Source organism: Charadrius vociferus, unplaced genomic scaffold (assembly GCF_000708025.1).
Source record: "Charadrius vociferus isolate BGI_N301 unplaced genomic scaffold, ASM70802v2 scaffold643, whole genome shotgun sequence".
Classification (NCBI taxonomy): Eukaryota; Metazoa; Chordata; class Aves; order Charadriiformes; family Charadriidae; genus Charadrius; species Charadrius vociferus.
The window spans coordinates 1,977,536-1,996,477 of record NW_009647512.1 but is presented as its reverse complement, the minus strand read 5'-3'; the positions used below and the strand labels follow the sequence as shown (position 1 = coordinate 1,996,477).

The following is an 18,942-nucleotide window of genomic DNA, read 5'->3' as shown; positions in this document are numbered from 1 at the left end:
AATTTTGGGCAAAGTTGTTAATTGTCCTTTCCAGGTTGTGGTTCTACAACCTCAGTCTGTACTGCCACTATCCAGTCCTGCTCCCTTCCTTGCATTGGAACTGGTGCTGTCTTAGCCATTTGGTGATGTGTCTCAGCTCTTTCAAGCTGGTAGGAAGAAAACACAGGAGCCCTCAGTGCAAGAAACTCCAGCAAAACCCAGAATTCTGCCAACTGACTTAGCTGAGTGCCAGTGCTGTCCCAGTGCAGGCAGTGGGGTCGCTTGCCAGAAGCCTGGCAGTTCCGTGTAAGCATTGACTTCAGCTGGCTTCAGTTGTGGACTACCATAAACACATGTCCTGTTGAACGGGGGTAATGCTTGCTTCCTGGTAAACGTCAGTGACCTTTTTTGAGGTCTTGGGTGAATGGAAGAAATGAAGCATTTACTACCTGCAAATACCAATGCAGTGTGGGAACTGTTGTTTTAGACTTCATGAAGTCTTGAATGCCTGCTGATATGAGCCCCCTTTTTTTTTAAACTAATTGTGACAAAAGTACCTGTTACTTGGCCTAGGAGTTTCATCAAAGGGCCTATTTTGGTGGCTGAAGTTTTAGCAGAACATAATGCAACTGAGACTTTAATTATTGTCAATTATTTGAACAGCAGAAGTATTCTGAACTATTTTCTTTCTTACTTAGCCATGGAAGTGACTCTTTCTACATTACAAACTACCAGACTTTTAGGAATTGCATTTTACTTCTGTTAAGCTTTGACTGGAAATCCAATGGGTAAAATGTAGAACATTACTGAGATGGTAATTAAAGTTGCTACGGTATTGTATGTAAGTGGAAACTGGGTCATTTGTACAGTTTCATAGCAATCAGCATTCTAAAAGTATTCCAGGATGTATTGATGTTAAATACTGTAATGACTTAGTGTGAATCTGCTGAAGTTCCAAGTACAAAAACACACAGTAGTGTGCTTTAGGCAAGGTACACATTTAAGAGACTCTTCCGCAACTCTTGTGATAGAATTGTCATAAAATGAGCACAAAGCGGCACTCAGATCTTGTTCTGATAGTGTTTCTGCACAACTCTGAAAATAAATAGCAAGAAAATATCTGTTACAAAAGAGTGTGCAGTTTGTTTTACAGTATTTGCATTGATCTGTGGTTTTTTGCACATATCTCTGTAAAATGATTTTTAAAAGCAGTATTTCCTAGAAGCATGCTCGTTCTAAGTGTAGCAGGAAAAGCTATGTGCAAAAGCATATCTGATTTGAAGTGCTAGAGCTTCAGCATTAGCAGCGGTTGGCCTTTGTGCTCAGCTTCCTGAAACGTGGATTTAAGAGGAGGATGATTGTCCTGGTATCTGTCCCAAGATGAGATTTAACAGGCTTGATGAAAACTGAGTTTGATTGTTTGGCTTTGGCAAGAATGGAAGGTGGAGCATTTGCGCTTCCCAAGCATGCTAGCATAGTCTTTAATCTGAGCATCTTTAATAAGTCTGATTACCTTCATTTCAGCTGAAAGAATTAGTTGGCTGTAATTTATATACAGTTGACTCTGTGAAATTTATATACAGATGATGCTCAGTAGACACTTATTTACATATACATTAACATGAGAGTGCTTTGGAGGGGGTGCCAACAAAAAGGTTGAAAGCCATGATTCTTTGGGTTCGCTTTATGCTAGCTTCTCTAGCGTTTGATGTGGACTTCGAGTGTTACAGGGAAGTGGACTGCTAGGTTCCATATTTCAGTATAACAGATGCCCGTCCAAGTAAAATTATGGTAAGAGTGGGATGATTGCAACCACTGGGTAATACTGTATAATTATACTTACGCATGTTGGGTCCTTCAGAGAAGGCCTGAAAATAATTATTTTTAATTAGAAGTGATCTGAAGTTTTTGTAATGCAGACAAAACTAAGCGCTTTCTGTAGGCTGGTGGATCTGTACTTGCATTTCAGTGGTGAAAGCTAGAGTGTGAAAGCAGAAGTGGTGAAAGTACATACATACCTGTTTAACCAAAGTTGAATTAATGTGTGTGTGTATACACACACATGAATTTTGAAGTATGGATGCATTTGAAGTGGAAGTCGACATTGTTTCCAGTAAGAGGCAGCTTGCAGGCTCCCAGTGCCATGGGGTTTTTTCCCCCCTTACTTAAGTGGAATTCCTTTCTCTTAATCGGCAGTTCCTTTGAGATCAAGTCTCATGAGTTGTCTGACCCTTTCTATTAATTTTCTGTAACTTTTCAGCCTCGTATGCCTTCTGTTTAAGTCATCCCTCAGAGTGTATGTCCTTGTGTTCTTCTGCAGTCATTGACTACTAATATTTCTAATAATTGGTGGGGGTTTTCAATGTGTTTTACCCAGATATTCACAGAATGTTCTTGCTGGTTTTCTAGTCCTCTTTCTTTCTTCTGATTGCCATTCAGAATGGTGAGAGGGTTACAGGGTCTTCTTTCCTCCTAATTGCTGTAAAGACTGCAAGGAGGAGCAGTGTATTTGTAGGGATATGGGGGTGTGGGAGAGTGCTGTTCATATTTGAGTGGAAGGGTATATCCACCTCCCTTAAGACTTTTACCCCTCAACTCAGAAATGCTGATACTGAGGCGAAGCTTGATCCTCTCAGGGGTTTTGTCAGTTTCAAGGCAAAATGTGACAAAATCAACATTGAAAGAGGAGCAGGTAAGGACATGCAGGGAGATACTGACTGAAAACTGAACAGACTGAAAATGTTCAAGTAAATGAGAGTCCTTATTTAGAAAGGAGGGTGCACAGGAGAAAGTATGGGGTGAAAAGAACAGTCTTGCTACAGTAAAATATCAGTCCAGCAAAATATGCCTGTTGGTTCTGGCACAACAGCGTTAATGCTATTAAAACTCTGCAGGGCTTCAGTGGAAAATAATGCTTTATGCTTGAAGACAACTACTTTGTTACAGAACATTTCCAAAGAGATTTGTGTCAAACTGCATTTTTGGTGTTGGTCATGTGATTAAAACATGGTGCTCTGGGGAACTTTCTTCATACAAAGCAATGTAAATGGCAGGTTGCTTAGGTTTTGTTTGTTGGGTTTTTTTTTAACTAATTCTTACTGGATTCTGTTGTCATATATAATCAAGTATGAAGCTGGAAAAAATAAAAGCAGTTCTGTTTAAGTTAGTATTATTGCTAAGTGTGGGTGGGTGGGAAAGTGCAAGAAACCGATGAATCTTGTAACTTACATTAAGTTTGAGTGTTTTGTGAGCCTGATGATAGACTTTCTGCAGCATTTATTTTCTGATTTCCTAATTTTGCACAAATGTTTCTTTTACTTCTATTGTGTACTAGGTGCTGCTAAAACTCCTTGGCACAGACCTTACTTTAGCGTTGCTTTAAAAAGCAAACTACGCTTTATACAGTCACTTAACATAGGTTTATCAGTGCAGCTATACTGATAAACTTAGCTCAGATTCCTACCGTAATGTATTCTGCAACTACAGTAGTGCATGCATCATTATCACTCTTTCTTGCTTCATAAACTTTCTTTACAAAATTTTGTTAAACTGTGTTAAACTGCTTAACACACTGTTTAAGTAAGGCAGCATCTCAAGGTGTAGAAGAGGAAGTGAGTCCAGTATCGGATATTATGAGTTAATCAGAAAGTCTGGTTCCATAGCGTACCTCCCTGTCTTGCTGTCGGAGGCTATTTGTAGTGAATAAATAGGTACTTGCAGGAAGAGAAGTCGTAAATAAGCAGAAAAATAGATGATTGAAGATACTGGGGTTAAAATACGGGAAATTTTTTCTAAAATATTAGAAAGGAAGTTGCAAACGGTATTCTTGTAAGAGGCACATGGTTGGCTTGCTTGTGAGTTTTGCTGCAGTGATGTATTCCTAGTACATAGGCGTACTAGAAAAATTGAGAAGCATCTTCAATGTCATTTTGTTTTCCTTGGTGTTATCTACAAGATCCTTTTTAAAACTGGGGACTTGGTTTTATCCCTACTAGTGATGCTAGCTATAGGTGTCTTTTTAGTGTGCGAGTACATTATTCAGAAATGACTGGACCCAACTTTTGGTTTGTCGTAGGCTCTGAAGAACTTAGCAGCAAGTAAACAAATAAATAAATGTGAGCTAGCTGTCTAATACAGAAAGTCTTCTGCCACTTCTGCAATACTTGGCCTGTTGATGGTGGATGAAGTTAGTGCTGGTAAAGGACTGGAATCCCAGGTTTGAAATGCCAGCAATGATAGACTGCAAGTATTTGCATCTCCTTGCTAGGTGCTTCAAGGAAGAAGTGGGAAGGAACCAAGATTGATAGATGGTAGGTAGATGATAAATGATTGGTAGATGATAGATGACATGGGGGGAGAAATCCAACACGTGAACACCTGCAGTGGGTTATGGATTTACTTGCCATGGGGGTGCTCTTAGGGATGGAACTATTTTGAAGGCATGCTCTGCAACAGGGGATGTTTCAGTCCTGAGACATTCTGCATTCTGTAGCCAATTGACTATTGTGATGCTTTGAAACTTACTTCTGCAGTGACTCTCTTGCTTGTAGCTAAAGTTTTAATGTTGATGAGTAGTGGAATTGCTGCTTTTTCCTCTGTCACTTTTTCCCCTCTTTCCAGTTCCGTTTTAGTTTCCCTAAAGCTTCCCCTATACTTGAGTAAATATTTTTTCTTTTTTTTTTTCCTCCCCCTGATTCAGTTACTGAAACCATGAATCCTGTGTATAGCCCTGGATCTTCTGGGGTTCCCTATGCAAATGCCAAAGGAATTGGTTATCCAGGTAAGTAACACTTATTTTTTTTTAATGAGTTTCGGTTACACTGGTTTTGGTAATCAGGAAGGAATAGTCACTTATGAATGGCTTCATGTATGGTAATCTGTTTTGGGATTTGGGTGGGGTTTTTTAAATTTAAAGAGTGACATTTCAAAAGTCATGTTAGCTGTTCTGTTTTATTTCTAACTTCAGTATCTCTTCCAAAGCAGCTTATTTTAGGAGCTCTAATAATTACGCCCTGCAAGAAGAGGAGTCAGTCTATTTCTGCTGCTACTTGGCTGGTGCTGTTAACCTTTCTATCCTCTAATTCTTGTTCATGCTATCTCTTTTCTGACTGTCTGAAGCATAGCATCAAACGTGATACCAATAACGTGGCCAAAAATGTTTTTAAAACAGAAATTAAATGTATTTCTTGCTTTCTCTGTTTCTCATTTGGCTTTGAGTTTCTCACCAGTTTTTTTTCCCCCCTTCATCTCCTTATGTGTGTGTGAGCAGGCTTCATTTCTGATGTCCCCATAGTTCAGAAGTTGGATAAGGCAATGATTAGATTAGGACAGAACTTTCCAGGAAAGTCGAAGAAAAGGGCTGTGTGCCTCTGTAAGGCATTTCAAGCAATATGTCTCTATGCAGTCTTTTTTTTTTTTTTTTTTTTTCCCTCTGAGATCTGCGGGGCGATGGAATTATTCTGTCCTGGGAGAGGCTAGAGGGTCCTTCAGCTCAGATTTTATGTATCGGAACCAATTAAACTTTTGTAGCTTTTATAGGGAGGCTATTTTGTGATTTAGTTGGTGTCTGTGTTGGAAACTAGAAATCATTCTGTGCAGTTGCTGTTTTTATTCTTTGTAGGTGTACTATATTTTCCTACGGGTATTTACTGTTTTTAAATTTGTTTTTCAGCTTAGGTAGTGTACTGGAGTTCCTATTTTCCTGTTTCACTCTTCTCTGTTCCTTCTTCTAAATACTGGTGCATAAATGAGTTTTCTTTACTGTTGACTGGATCGTCTCAAAAACCTTTCAGTTTTTATGTTTGCTTTTCAGTTACTTTTAATTGTTTCCTCAAACTGGTGTACCTTTCTTAATTTCCACAGTATTTATAGGGGGGAAAACACAAAGTGTGCTGCAATGCTTTTAAGTCTGTTGAGTGACTGAAATGGTGCAGTAATAAATTGTAAAACTGGTGCTGTGTAACCATAAGTCCCGCAGGATGGTTTTATTCTCTGTGACTGTCTTAGTTATATGGACTACAGTAATTTTATAATAAGGCAAGCAGCAGTTGTTTACTAACTAATATCAGTTACAGTTATTTCTATATTTGTAATAAATTGCTTTTTCAAGGCTTTCTTTTGCTTTAGATAAAGGTTATTATGAATTATTAATATACAACTTTGTATTTTTATCTCTATTCATTTTCTAAACAGATTTATATTAACCAGAGTTTCATTTGTACTCATAACCATTTACTCATTGCATCGAAGCTCCTGTTTATACTAATCTAAGTGGTATCTTAATTTACTTAGGAAAATACACTATTGTAGATTCATAAATAAGAGTTTAAACAACATTACAACTTCTAATCTTTTATTCTAGTGTTATGCATATTAGGCTGCATATTGAATTCTGTAAGTACTGTATATTTGCCAGTCTCCACTTGGTTGTAAATTAACATAATTAAAATATATGGAATTAAAGTAGAATTGTTATAGAAGTGCCTTAGTTGTCATGCCACAACTTGATCACTCAGTTCTTTAAAGCAGTCAGTCAGCTTATGCAACTGTGACCCTTAAATTCAGCTTAGTCAATGAGGCTGACAGTGTTACACTGGTACAGATAGTTTGCTGGTTCAGGCTTAAAGGTTGTGGGATGAATACAAAACATGTTCTCTAAAACAAAAAGTAGACTTGCATTTTATGATTTTTTAAAGAACTGTTGCATGACTAAGTCTCCCTTCTTTGCCCCTCCTAATCTAAAAGCTACAGATTCTCCATGCAGAATCATTGAATTTACATGGGTTACGTGGTAATAGAAAGTAATTAATATATCGCTAGGTGGAATGTATTATTTAAAGGCATTGTGTTTCTAAAGCTGTTGCATATTTAATAGCTGTTTATATTATACTACACCTATTTGAGGTTTTGGATGGGTTTACAGTAGCAAGGAATCAATATCCAAATGATCTCACATGGATGAAAGTTCTGTGTAGAAGTTAAAACTGCTGCTTGTTGTAGTTACATTTTTCACAAACAGCTTGTTTCTTGAGCAGCTCAGAGTGCTCTACTGTGGAGCTAAACCTGTGAAGAAAGAAGAGAGGACTGAAAATATACAACGTAAATGATGATGCAGATGTGTATTTGGTTTGAGTAAGGTGTAAGGCTGTGCTAAAGCTTTTCTCTATCAGCTTGTGAATTTGAAAACTTAAGAGCTATTTACGCTCTGAAAAGTTGTTATGAATTGGATAGTTATTTTTACCTTTGATTTTTAAGCCTAATGCTTTTCTTAGTCTTATCCATGCTGACTACCTAATAGTAGTGCCAAGTCTATGTCACCTGATATATTTACAGAGTTCTTTACAAAATCAGGTTAACATATATAGTCCTGAGCTGAGGAATTTTTATTATTAGGAGTAATTGCTTAGGACTCTGGGATTTATAGCGAAATAAAACCCCTTCAAATTTAAATAGCAGTTTAAAACTAGCACTTTTAAGCCTGACAGTGAATATGCAAACAGTAATTCCCTTTTACCTGGAGAAGTTGAAATCTTTATATGTTGATAACAAAATATGGCAGTAACTGTCTTTGTAAATACAGACATTACTCAGTTTTACACTTTGGAATAATGTAAATAAGTTCCTGGAAAAATTAAAATCTATGATTAATTCAGAAATTTTGCTTATTACAATCTAAACAAACTTCCTATCTTTCAAGTAATTGTAGCTTTGGCTAATGCTGTGTTTTGCCTTATGTTGGAGTCTAGTGTATTGCGATGTTAGTTCAGCCATAGTAGTTCTTGTATTCTGGTGTACAAGTGTATACCTGTCATTTTGCAGATACCTCAGTGAATCACTTGTTACTGTTAACTGTCATAGTACGTGCCTGAAACTGGTGAGCTTGTTTGATACCTGCTTTGTGCTCTCTACTTGGGATATCTCTGATCTGGAGTGTCAGAGTCACTCCTGTTTTCTAGCGATTTATTTCTGTGAAAAAGTCCCTTTTCTTCAGATAAATATTTTATGTACATCAGGTCTTAAAATCGGGGGTGGGGTGGGGGTGGTGGTGTTGAATAGTTGCATAAGACTTTGTTGTCCAACTAACTGAAGAGTTACTTCACCAACTTCGAGATTTGCTAAAGCAGGGAATGTAAGGGAGAATGGCACTTGTGACTCCTTAGCTGTTCCCTTCATCTAGTGTTCAGCTTCAGGTGGCTTGGGAGAAGAGGAGCCCAGTGTTTTAGTTGAGGAGGTGTGATTGAAGCCTATCTTTTAGCTTATTTCAGTTAAAAGATGTGCAGCAAGAATCTTCGAGAGTAAAGCCTGGCTGGACTGTGCAGTCAGTCTAGAAAATAACTTTGACATATTCTTTCTTTTAGCTGGCTTCCCAATGGGCTATGCAGCGGCTGCTCCTGCCTATTCCCCTAATATGTATCCTGGAGCAAATCCTACCTTCCAAACAGGTATGTGTAATAGGTATATCAAAGCAGTAACCTGAAGTTTGGATGTTGTTAGAACTAAGAATGAGGAAAAGCTGAAGGGGCTTACAATAACACTTACACTGTGGGATAAGTTTTACGTTACTTTGAATATGGCTTGTAAGAAATCATCTGATAAATTAAAATGAGTATAATCTTGTCTTAAGTCATACTGCTTTCACTTTCAGAGGAGGGAAAAGCTGAGTTTTAGCTGTTGTTTCTATATTTATGGTTGATACTAGAGGATTGTATCTCTTTTCCCTTCATTGCTTCCTTCCTGATTCTGCTTGCTTTGCATCCTACGAGTTGTTGCAAGATTCCTGTTTGTTGTTCTGCTGTCTTCAAAATTCTTTCTTCTCATCCTTTTCTTAAATCATATCTTTTTAAGTTCAGCTTGCTCTCTTTGTTCTGCCCTTAAAATTGTCTTCCACGAACTAATTGTCTGGAAAGCCTGGTTGCTGGGTAAAAACTTCTTTTCCATAGTGGATACTGTGGGAGGATTTGGGTAACTGCACTTGCATGCTTGTCATCTAAGAGAAAGGGAATGTGGTGAGCCTAGGAAAAGGGAGATGGAAAAACAGACTCAAGAGAAACCAAATCGCTCACCTAAATTGTTTTCATGTAGTTTTGCTTTCAGTAATAGAAGATGGTTTTGATGTGCTGATGCTTGAAACAAAACAGAAACTGGTATCACTTAATTTCCACTTAAACCAGGAACATACATCTGATAAAACAGTATTCTCCCTGTGGTTATTTTGCGTACTAAGGAATTCCTTACGTAGCTCTGGGACATCTTCAGGAGCTCTCTCACTTGCACATATTATGCCAGTTTTTCAGAAATACACGTGGCACATAACCAAACTTGTCCCTGAGTGCCCTTGTGTAACTTACAGGGATAGGAAAGGGTGCTGCTTGAAACTGGGAAGCTTCCGGTGTGGCAGCCTGCTAACAGTATTGAAGTTCTGTGTTTGTAACATACGGCATTTCATTAACTACCAGGAGACTCTTAAAAGGGTAGGGTAGCAGTAACTGAGGCAAGAGACAGTAAGTAGTCTAAACTATTTGCCTGCAGAACCTGTTAAAAGTGTGTAGCTGTATCGCTCTCCTTGGAACTGTGGAGTGTTCTAGTTGGTACAACCTGTGTCTCTCTTCAGTTTGCTTCTTAGAGGCATAGCAAGTACAGAACTGATTTTTGGCTTGTCTTCAGTCTTGAATTTAAGGTAGGGAAACGAATGGATGTTGTAAGTTCTGGTAATTAAAAAAAAAATAAAATTATCCTTTGGATAGGGTATTGCCTCTGTGCAAGTATCGTATCTAGGGTTACCAGCTTGCATTTGCACTGGATTTCTTAAGAACGTTTTTGGGAGTGATGTTCAAGGGAGAGAAGTTCCCATCAGGATATAACTCTTAACATGGGAATCAAAACTCTATGTGGACTTTTAGTATCAGCTTGTATTACTTACTAGTAGGCCCTTCAGTTTCACAGTTGAGATTACCTTAGTGATGTGTCTCTGCCTTCTATACTGTGTTGTATATATCAGGATTCCTGTGGCTGTGCTGAGGAGTAGCTGTAGTTTTTGATTCTTGGATCTGCATAACTGAAGGGTAGTTCCAGTCTTATTACTGGTTGCAGTTTGCAAACCCTACTGCAGGAAGATGAAGATAAACTGCATGTAATCAATTTACCAAATCGCAAGAGGGATGTAAGAAACTTTTTAGTTTTGTGTGAAAAAGAAATAAAGACATATAGAAGTCGTATACCATCTTCAGATGTCCTTAAATTTTTTTAAAGCTAGTATTATTAGAGTCTTTATTGCTGTTGAATAGAAAATAAGCTTTTGTTTCAGGACTAAGAATAGTTTTAACTTTTAGCTACTCTTTAAGCTGTGAGCTAAAGTTGAAAATGTCCAGGTCTTCTAATTCGGGCAGATAGCAGCTTGAAGTACTTTGTCCTAACAGCTGGGATTTAATTTTTTTTATTAACTTTTCTGATGCAACTGCTTGGGTTTAGAGTCAAAGCTTTCGTAAATTCATATCACGCAGCAGTATTTGAACGTGCCACACCACTGCTGTTGAGAAAGGGGACCTTTTTACAGGTATCTTTCTTAAATTTCTGTGTCTTTGAATAACCATGTGGTTTACTTTTAAGGTCTTTGCTCCCTGTAAGAGAGAAAAAAATTAAATGGGAAGTCAGAATACCTTTTGTACAGATGTACCACATTGCAAGAATGGAAGTTAAATTGCCTGTGCAGCTGTATCAGTGAGTTTTTAGAATGAGAGTGGTCTTGACTGAGGCCATAGTTGTAGTTCAGTTGTGACGCTTCATGTTCAGTATCTTGTAGCAGAGTTTTTCAACACAAATGTAGTGGAAATAGAAGTTACTTCCTCAGTGTGCTCTATTCATCAAATAATTAGGATCTCTAAAAACAAGAGTTCAGGGTAAGTGCTGTGGTAGCTTTCTTTAGTGTCTCTGAAGGTGATAAAGTTTATTTAAAAAAAACAAAGTAAACCTATTTCTCTGTTAACATAACAAGTTTAAGTTTGAAGGGTGACCTGAAATTGGAAAGAAACTCAGACTTCTACAAAAAGAATGAAGCTCGTCTGTCATGCTGTCTGCACAGACTGATTTTTCACATCACAGATATCGGTGTTCTCTCTGCTATATGGTTTCAGATCTGTTCTCTGTATTGAAGTCAGCACATTCTAGGCAGTTTTTAAAGTCAACCTAGTCTCTATTCCGATAGTCTCATTTTTTAAATATAATTACTAAGTGGTTTTTCTTCCTTATGTTGCTGTAGCACTAGTGTGTACAATTCCAGCTAAATAGAAATTGTATCTGTGGGTGTTGCACCTCCTACTGTGGTGGGCCTGCATAAGACCCAACATCTTTTCAGCATAGCACAGGCTAGGGCCTTGATGCTTTCTCCAGAGTAGGTCATGCCTGTTGTTTACTACCCTAAATGTCTTTACTGGTGGATGCTGCTGCTAAGGTATTTGTATTCCCATTTCAACCATTAAGCTGTAGTCTAATTGTGGGAGTGTAGCGTGCAGCAGCAATGGTAATTTTCAAAGATCTCCTCCATGCCTCATCAAGCCCTTGTTCTGTTATTCTGCGACCTTGTCTGATGAGGGTTGGAGAAATTACTGAAGAACTGTCTTCACGCAGGGTCTGAGCCAGCACCTACTTATCCCTGTAAAAATCGAGCAGTTCGCACCATTTAAAAGGCAGACTGATTTTGAGGGTCTTCTAATAGGAATGCAAAACTTTTCTGATGGCATCTGAAGTCTTATTGTAATGTATAAAAATAATTCTGAAGTGATGATTAAGGGTATGTCTATGTATGTAATGCACAAAAGGGAGATTCAAAGACTACAGTGCCTTCGAAGTCTAATTTGCACTTGCAATGAACTTTACAGTGCTTGTGTTTCAAAAGTATGGCCTTTCATATTTATTTTAGCCAGTTCAGAAAATGCCAGAAAACAAATATGAATAAACGTAGGTTGAAGTAGAGGTTGCAGGTAGTGTTTCTGTTCTCTGAAAAGCAATTTTGAGCTCTTTACATGATTCTGACTTTTGAATTTGTTATTCTTGTGCTGTATCATCTTCTAAATAAGGTAACGGCAAGTTAGTTAACAGTACTGTTTTGCCAGTACAGTTTGGGATGTGTTGAGAACTGGGCTGATATTGACATGTGTCACATCCTCCTATATAGGAATGCTACCTAATATGCCGAATCCAAGTATTTATTGGTATTACTACAAAAATCCAAATCTTTTTTATCCTATGTCCATATATTTGAAAAGCAAATTGTGCAAAAATACAGTTAACATTTCATGCTTAGTTGACACAATCAAGTATTCTTTACAGACTGTTATCAATATTATGTAAATGATAGAATTTGTGCTTAGATAGTGCGACTGGCCTACTAGGTACTCACATGAAGATTAAGGAATTTGGAAATTAAGAATATTGTTACCTCTGACTGACACTTGTTTTTCATGTCTTTAATGCAGACTTACCTTTGTTTCAGGTTACACACCAGGCACCCCTTATAAAGTATCTTGTTCACCCACTAGTGGTGCAGTGCCACCATATTCTTCGTCACCGAATCCCTATCAGACTGCTGTGTACCCAGTTCGAAGTGCCTATCCACAGCAGAATCCATATGCACAGGTAAATGAACAAAACCAAAAAACTGTGTTTCTTTATCTTGTAATATCTGCTTGAACTCTTAACTCTATATCACATTTATTTCTTCGTGGATGGAGAGAATTTTTAGCTGACTCCAGTAAGAATTCTTAATACAGTAATTTTCAGAGCGCACTTTTACATTCTTTCTCGCATGACAGCTACTCTGCACTTACTGATAACGGGTGCAGTCTTTGAAGAGACACTAGATTCAGTAGTTTTAAAAGTGCACGCTGGATGCTGTAACTACCGCATCCTGATTTCATTTTGTCACAAATTGTCGTAAACTTGCATTAATTTTTTTTTTTTTTAGGAAGCCTCTGTTGTGGTTCACTGAGTTACCAAGTCTCATACTAGGCAAATTGTTGAAAACTATTAGAAAGCATAGAATTAAGCCACTTCAGTAAACATGATATTTTGGGGAAAAGTTGACCCTCTTTTTGCATAGAGAAAACTTGCCTGGCATGTATGCAGTAGTTGAAAAAAAATTAGTAAGTACATAACAAGGTTTATCTAATCTGCTTAGTGTATTTAGATTTCTCAAGAACCTTTGGTTCTTTAAGTAAAAGCAGCTGAATAAAAAGCTGTGAAAGAATGAGAGAAGTTCTGGTGTGGATTAATATATGAAAAGATACGAAATGAAGGGAATGAACGACGACAGACCCCTTGTTGTTGAAGGTGCTGTCAGCATTGGAGTTCTACAAAGGTCACTGCTTTTGAATGTTATCTTAAATGCTTTAAAAGGGGGCTAAGTGTTAAAAAGTTCACCAGTGAAATGCAGTGGGAATAATTGAAACAAGTGTTTTGGCTTTTGCTCTGTAAATACATTGCATCTTTAGAATAATGCTTTTATTTTATGATATGTTCATGAAGACATAATTTATCTTCCCCACCAGACATACTATAATTACTTAATTTACTTTTATTCTCTAACAGCAAGGCACTTATTACACACAGCCTTTATATGCAGCACCACCCCACGTAATTCACCACACCACAGTTGTGCAGCCTAATGGCATGCCAGCAACTATGTATCCTGCTCCGATTCCGCCACCAAGAGGGAACGGTGTGACCATGGGGATGGTGGCTGGGACTACTATGGCAATGTCAGCAGGTATGTGAACTTACAACGCTTACGTTTTCTTGAAGCTCTCCTTTCCGGTTGAGACAGAACACAGCTGCATTAAAAAATGTGATGCCAGAGATGTACTTGGGTCCAGCTAGATGAGGTTGCGTACTTGTTCAGTGATATTTGACCATCTCTAAGGGTGGAGATACCACATTCTCTTTTCAGATATTAGTGTTAGGGTAGAATAGTTCTTTATATCTGTATGGAATTTCACTTTTACTCTTGCATCCTTTGCTTCTCATCTTATCAGTGTCAAGAGTGACTTTTTCGCAATACATCTCTCTATGCCAAGTTGAAAACAGCAATCTCTTCAGGCTGAGGAAAGTGCAGCGTTCTCAACCCACCCCTCATATCACTGACCTTCTTTGTTGAGATACAACATTTTGCGCTTGCACTGCCTGCAGGTCTTCTGTGCCTGAGGTGATGGTTAGGGATGTCTGCCTCCTAACGCGATACTCATTTAGTATCTAGACTCATCTGTGAGTGTTTACTGAGGGGCTGTCATGCTTTGTTACTCAGTGGGGATAGAAGAAATGTCCACATTCACTCAAAGGACACTCAGTTCAGTAATCTAAAAAATAAGAGCCACAAACTTGTTTTCAGATTCTGTTTTTTATCTTGTCAGATTTATCATTTAATTTGAGGAATCTCAAAACCAGAGAACTTAGCGTCACAAATTGAGCTAACATTGGAGTTCTGTACGTGGGGAAGCTTATCCCAGGTGTTTGTTACTGTTTCTACAAAGCACTGTAGAGCAACACAGTAAGATCCTGCTGTCTCAGCCATCTCAGCCTGTTTGTTTCTGAAGCCCCTTAGTCTGTAAAAACCTATGTAGAATAATGCAAACAAGAACTAATTTATTCTGATTTATCAGTCAAGTTATCTCTATCATCAGATATTCTTACAGCATGTAAAGCCTGCTGTGGGAAAAAGTTTTGGAGTGAATAATGCTTATGTTGCAGGGTTTCTGCTAGAGCTATTTTTGAGTAATGAGTGTCTTTGTGTGCATTGGACTAAACATCAAAATGATCCTATTGCATAAATGTTTGAAGGAAGATTGGGGCTGGAGTGCAAAATGATACTGGTAGTTTTAAATCGGAAGATGACCAAGCTGTAACTGTTTTTTAAAATTAACTTTTTTACTTTTTGTTTTGTTTTGTACTAGAGGTTGTGCTTACTGAAAGAAATGTTCTCTTTGTCCTAGGTACTTTGTTGACAACTCATTCCCCAACTCCAGTAGCCCCTCATCCAGTTACCATGCCCACATATCGGGCTCCAGGAACACCAACCTATAGTTATGTGCCCCCACAGTGGTGATCATCCTGGCAGTCAGTGTAAGTTACCAATTTAGATTGAAAGCAGTTAATCTTTCTTATCAATGACAGCATTGCAGGTTGTTTTGGGGAGACTTTTCAGAAGGTAAGCGGTCTGGGGTACTTCGACAGTATTCTAATCAAGTAAGAATATACAAAAATTATTGCTTATGTAGTAGCTGTTCCCTGCCAGGAGAGAAGCCTAGTGGGACTTCTTCAGTGGTCTGTATCTTCAGAAACCATGAAACATTTTCATGGTTCATTATTGTTTAATATGAAAAAATGAGCCTTATTAAAATACATCGGGGACTAAATGTATTCAGTATTTGGATTCATTGGTAATCATTGAATACAGCAGTACTGTGATTTGTGAATGAAGTGTTGTGTGTAACTTCATAGTTTTATTTTTGATTGGCTAAATATGTTGGCAAGGCAAGTGCTTTTACTTGCTCTGAGGGTGAATCTTTCTCACAAGCTGCTGAAACAAATACACCACCATGAGATACTTTCATATATTCACTCTGTTTCGGATCTCAGTTTGTATTTCTTGCAGTCAGCATGGACAGACTGTTTCTAGTGTCGACCAAAATTTAGATCATGGCTTACAAGAAAAGGAATTTAATTTTGAAATCTGCTATAAAGGGGCATAATGTGTGTCAAACCGACACAAAGCCCTAATGTTTTTGGGATCCTCACTTCTGCATAAATTGAGAACAGCTTCATTTGAAATAAGGACTTCTGTCAGACCAACTAAACTAGAAATTTTCACTTTTAGTCCATTTAGTTTATGACAAAGTTAAATTTATTTTAACTTTCTTTGGATTCCTGTTTTGGCAGTTAGGGGTCCAGAGTTCTGTGATTACAGATGACTGTATTCCCTTTCAGTTAGTAATGCAACAGCCATTTCTCATTTTGCTGTGATGCCACATACCAGTCTGCAGATCTAAAGTGTTTCACATACAATACTACATCCAAGAATGTCATATTACATGAGTATAAAAAGCGAGAGTTTTGCTGTGACTAAACTCATGACTGCTGATAATTATATTTAGCATAAAATACCTTCTTAATATTGCACCTTCTACTTAAGACAAAACTACTAGTGATGACAGAAAGCTGGAATGGATATGACAGGAGAAAACCAATGTAGTGAATTCTTAACTGAGAGGCCTGTAGATTTCAGTTGACTGGATAGGTGTGAGGGTAGCATTATGTAATACTTAACATCTGTTGTGTGCATATCAACGCAGTGCATGCAGTGCTAGAATGTTCTGCCACACTCAAACAGTATTTCACATAATCAATGTAGGTTTGAAGATGGGAGATATGCAATCAAGAAATTGAGGTTTAAAAGTTGGTGCTGAAGCCCTCATGCCTCCAACCAGGACTTTTCTTCTGAATGCTTTCAACACTTGGCTAAACACTACTAATTCCTGATCACTGAAGATTTTCCAGTGCTGCATATCTTACATCTTGGAACTCCAGCAGTTAGTCTTAAAGCAAATCCTGTTTTGTGGACTGTCTTGCAATTTTTTAGCTAATTATAATGATAAAAAGGGAGTATAAATTTATTCTGATCCATATCTAGTTGAATGCATGTTAAAACACAAAAACAAAGCTTGCTCAATCTACCTGCAGTGACTGATGCAAAAACCATCATATGCAAATCCAAAGGAACCGAAAAGTATTTTACAACTTGTATCACTAATGCACTGTTGTAATGTATGCAGGGTCTTAAAAGGTAGAATCATGAAAGTGAGTTTCTTTATAGAATACCATAATATACATTAGATAAGTGCTTCAGCCTTTTTCAGGTTGATGGAGTTGCCAGTTTAAAATGGGCATATTTTTATTTAAGTGATGTATTCTTTTCAAATTCAACTACTAAATTGGAGTGACTGGAAAATGAGTCGGATGAGCTGTAGAAATCCCGCACACAATTAGTTTACTTCATACCTTTTCATTTTCATTATATGGATTCAGTGTTATACAGATGTTCTTAAGGATCAGAATGAAATGACAAAGGTAATGCTGTGTGTGCCAGTAAATAAAGCAAACTTCCTTGAGGCATAACTGGCTGTTAGGAATAGTAGGAGGTGACATCACCTGCATAATGAATTGCATGTCCTGGGGAGATGTATATCCAGTACTATCTTTCGTATGATGCAAGATGTGTCAAAGTGAGACTGCCACACAGGCTGATAGAAAACCACTTTTAGTTCTCAGTACAGGAAAAAAAAAGTGCTGTTTTTCCTAAAGAATGTTGTAGTCAGTTGAAAATGTATGTGCAGTTGATCCAGCTTACTTTCCTGAAACTGAAGAAATGCTAGGGCTTTCTACAACAAACAGGAGGAGTTCAGCTGCATGTTATTCTGAGGAAAGCTTGTGTGCCTGATGAGTATGTTAAAGGGGAACAAATCATTTTAACACAACTTCCATATTTGCTACTTGCAGTATGGACTATGGATATGCTGTAGTAGGGCTGCCAGAATATAAAGGTTTCAAATAGCCGTTCTCTTTTTTTTTTCCTCTGAAAATATTTGTAATTGAAGTAGGAGCCATTTGTTGGTTACAGCATCTTGATGTGTTTTCTTAGTATTTTCTTTTTTTACTTCCTAAATTGCACTTGGAAGCACATAAAATAAGACTGACTGCAGATTAGCATTTCATTGCAATGAGTCACTTCTGATATTCTTTCTTGCAACTTCAATTTTTAAAAAGTACCTCAAAGCAAATGCTGTAGGGATAAAGGGCTAGCCTTACAACCCATTTGTATACCAAAATTGTTACAGGGGAGATTTTAAATTTTTAAATTTGAATATTGCACATAAAATTGAGGTTTTTCTTAAACCTGCTTGACTTACGATTCCAGAAAGATGCAATTTTCTTTTTTTTGGATACGTTCTGCCTGCAATAAATTATTCAGTAAATGGTTATAAAATGTTGTTCCCTTTTAAGCGTTTACACAGAGGTATATCAGGCTGTATTGTTCCTGTAGGTTAATTTCCATTCAGAAGTAAATTTTTTAAGTTGTGTATCTAGTTATGCTTTGTTTTGGGGTGTTCTGCTCCTATACAGATTCAACAGCTACTTCAGGGTAGCATCAGTGCTGATTTAATGCTGCCATTCCAGTACTCTGCCCTGGTGGGAGGCTTACGTACCGTCATAACCTATTTGTGGTTAGAGCCTTCAGTAACTCTGTTTTTTACAGTAAGCACTCTCCATATTTTGTACTTCCTTTTTCTTTTTTTTGTTTAATAAAGTTTAGGTTTATTTTGCATGAATCACTGTCAGTGGACAGCCCCCTTATTTCTAATGCCTTGAACGTAACTATGTTGGAATAAATACTTCAGACCTTACTCATGAGCACTTACTGCAGCTTAGGGATTTCCATATGTTTTTATATGGAGCAGAAAATTACCCCAGACAAACTTATTTGAATCTGTATTGCTTCGTTCAAGTCTGTTTAACAATTCCATTTGTGTAGTAGATTTGCAGCTTTGATTAGTCAGGTGTGCCAGAGAGTACAGTGAACATTAATACAGGCCATTTGTCCGTTTTAGCTAGTAGAGAGTGACATTTTGTTGTCTTAGCATGATTTTAACAAAGAGCTGAGGTATGAAACAGTGCTGTATTGGGGAGAAGCTATAAAGAACAAGCTCAAAGCTTTGCTGTCTCCTGTCTCATCACCCAATAAACTAAAGCTTTGAAAATCATAGGAGAGAACTTCCATGAATGCTGCAATAGATGAATAGTTAAGGAATGAATATAACTTCCTATATATTTGCTCTAACTTCAGATTCCTAAATGTCATCTTGGAATTGTTCTCTGTATAATATTCCATAACATTTAGGCAGTCTCACTTACTTGAGCACT

The 18,942-nt window shown here is 37.6% G+C and overlaps 1 protein-coding gene across 1 annotated transcript; it reads left to right on the top strand.

Moving 5' to 3' along the window:
- Positions 1–4,683: 4,683 nt before the first annotated feature.
- On the top strand, positions 4,684–17,080 carry FAM168B (family with sequence similarity 168, member B). Its single transcript, XM_009880777.1, has 6 exons — positions 4,684–4,759; positions 8,337–8,420; positions 12,467–12,609; positions 13,561–13,738; positions 14,958–15,087; positions 16,376–17,080. The coding sequence occupies exons 1-5, from the start codon at positions 4,690–4,692 to the stop codon at positions 15,068–15,070; spliced, it is 588 nt and encodes a 195-aa protein (XP_009879079.1). The 5' UTR covers positions 4,684–4,689; the 3' UTR covers positions 15,071–15,087; positions 16,376–17,080.
- The last annotated feature ends 1,862 nt before the right edge of the window (positions 17,081–18,942 follow it).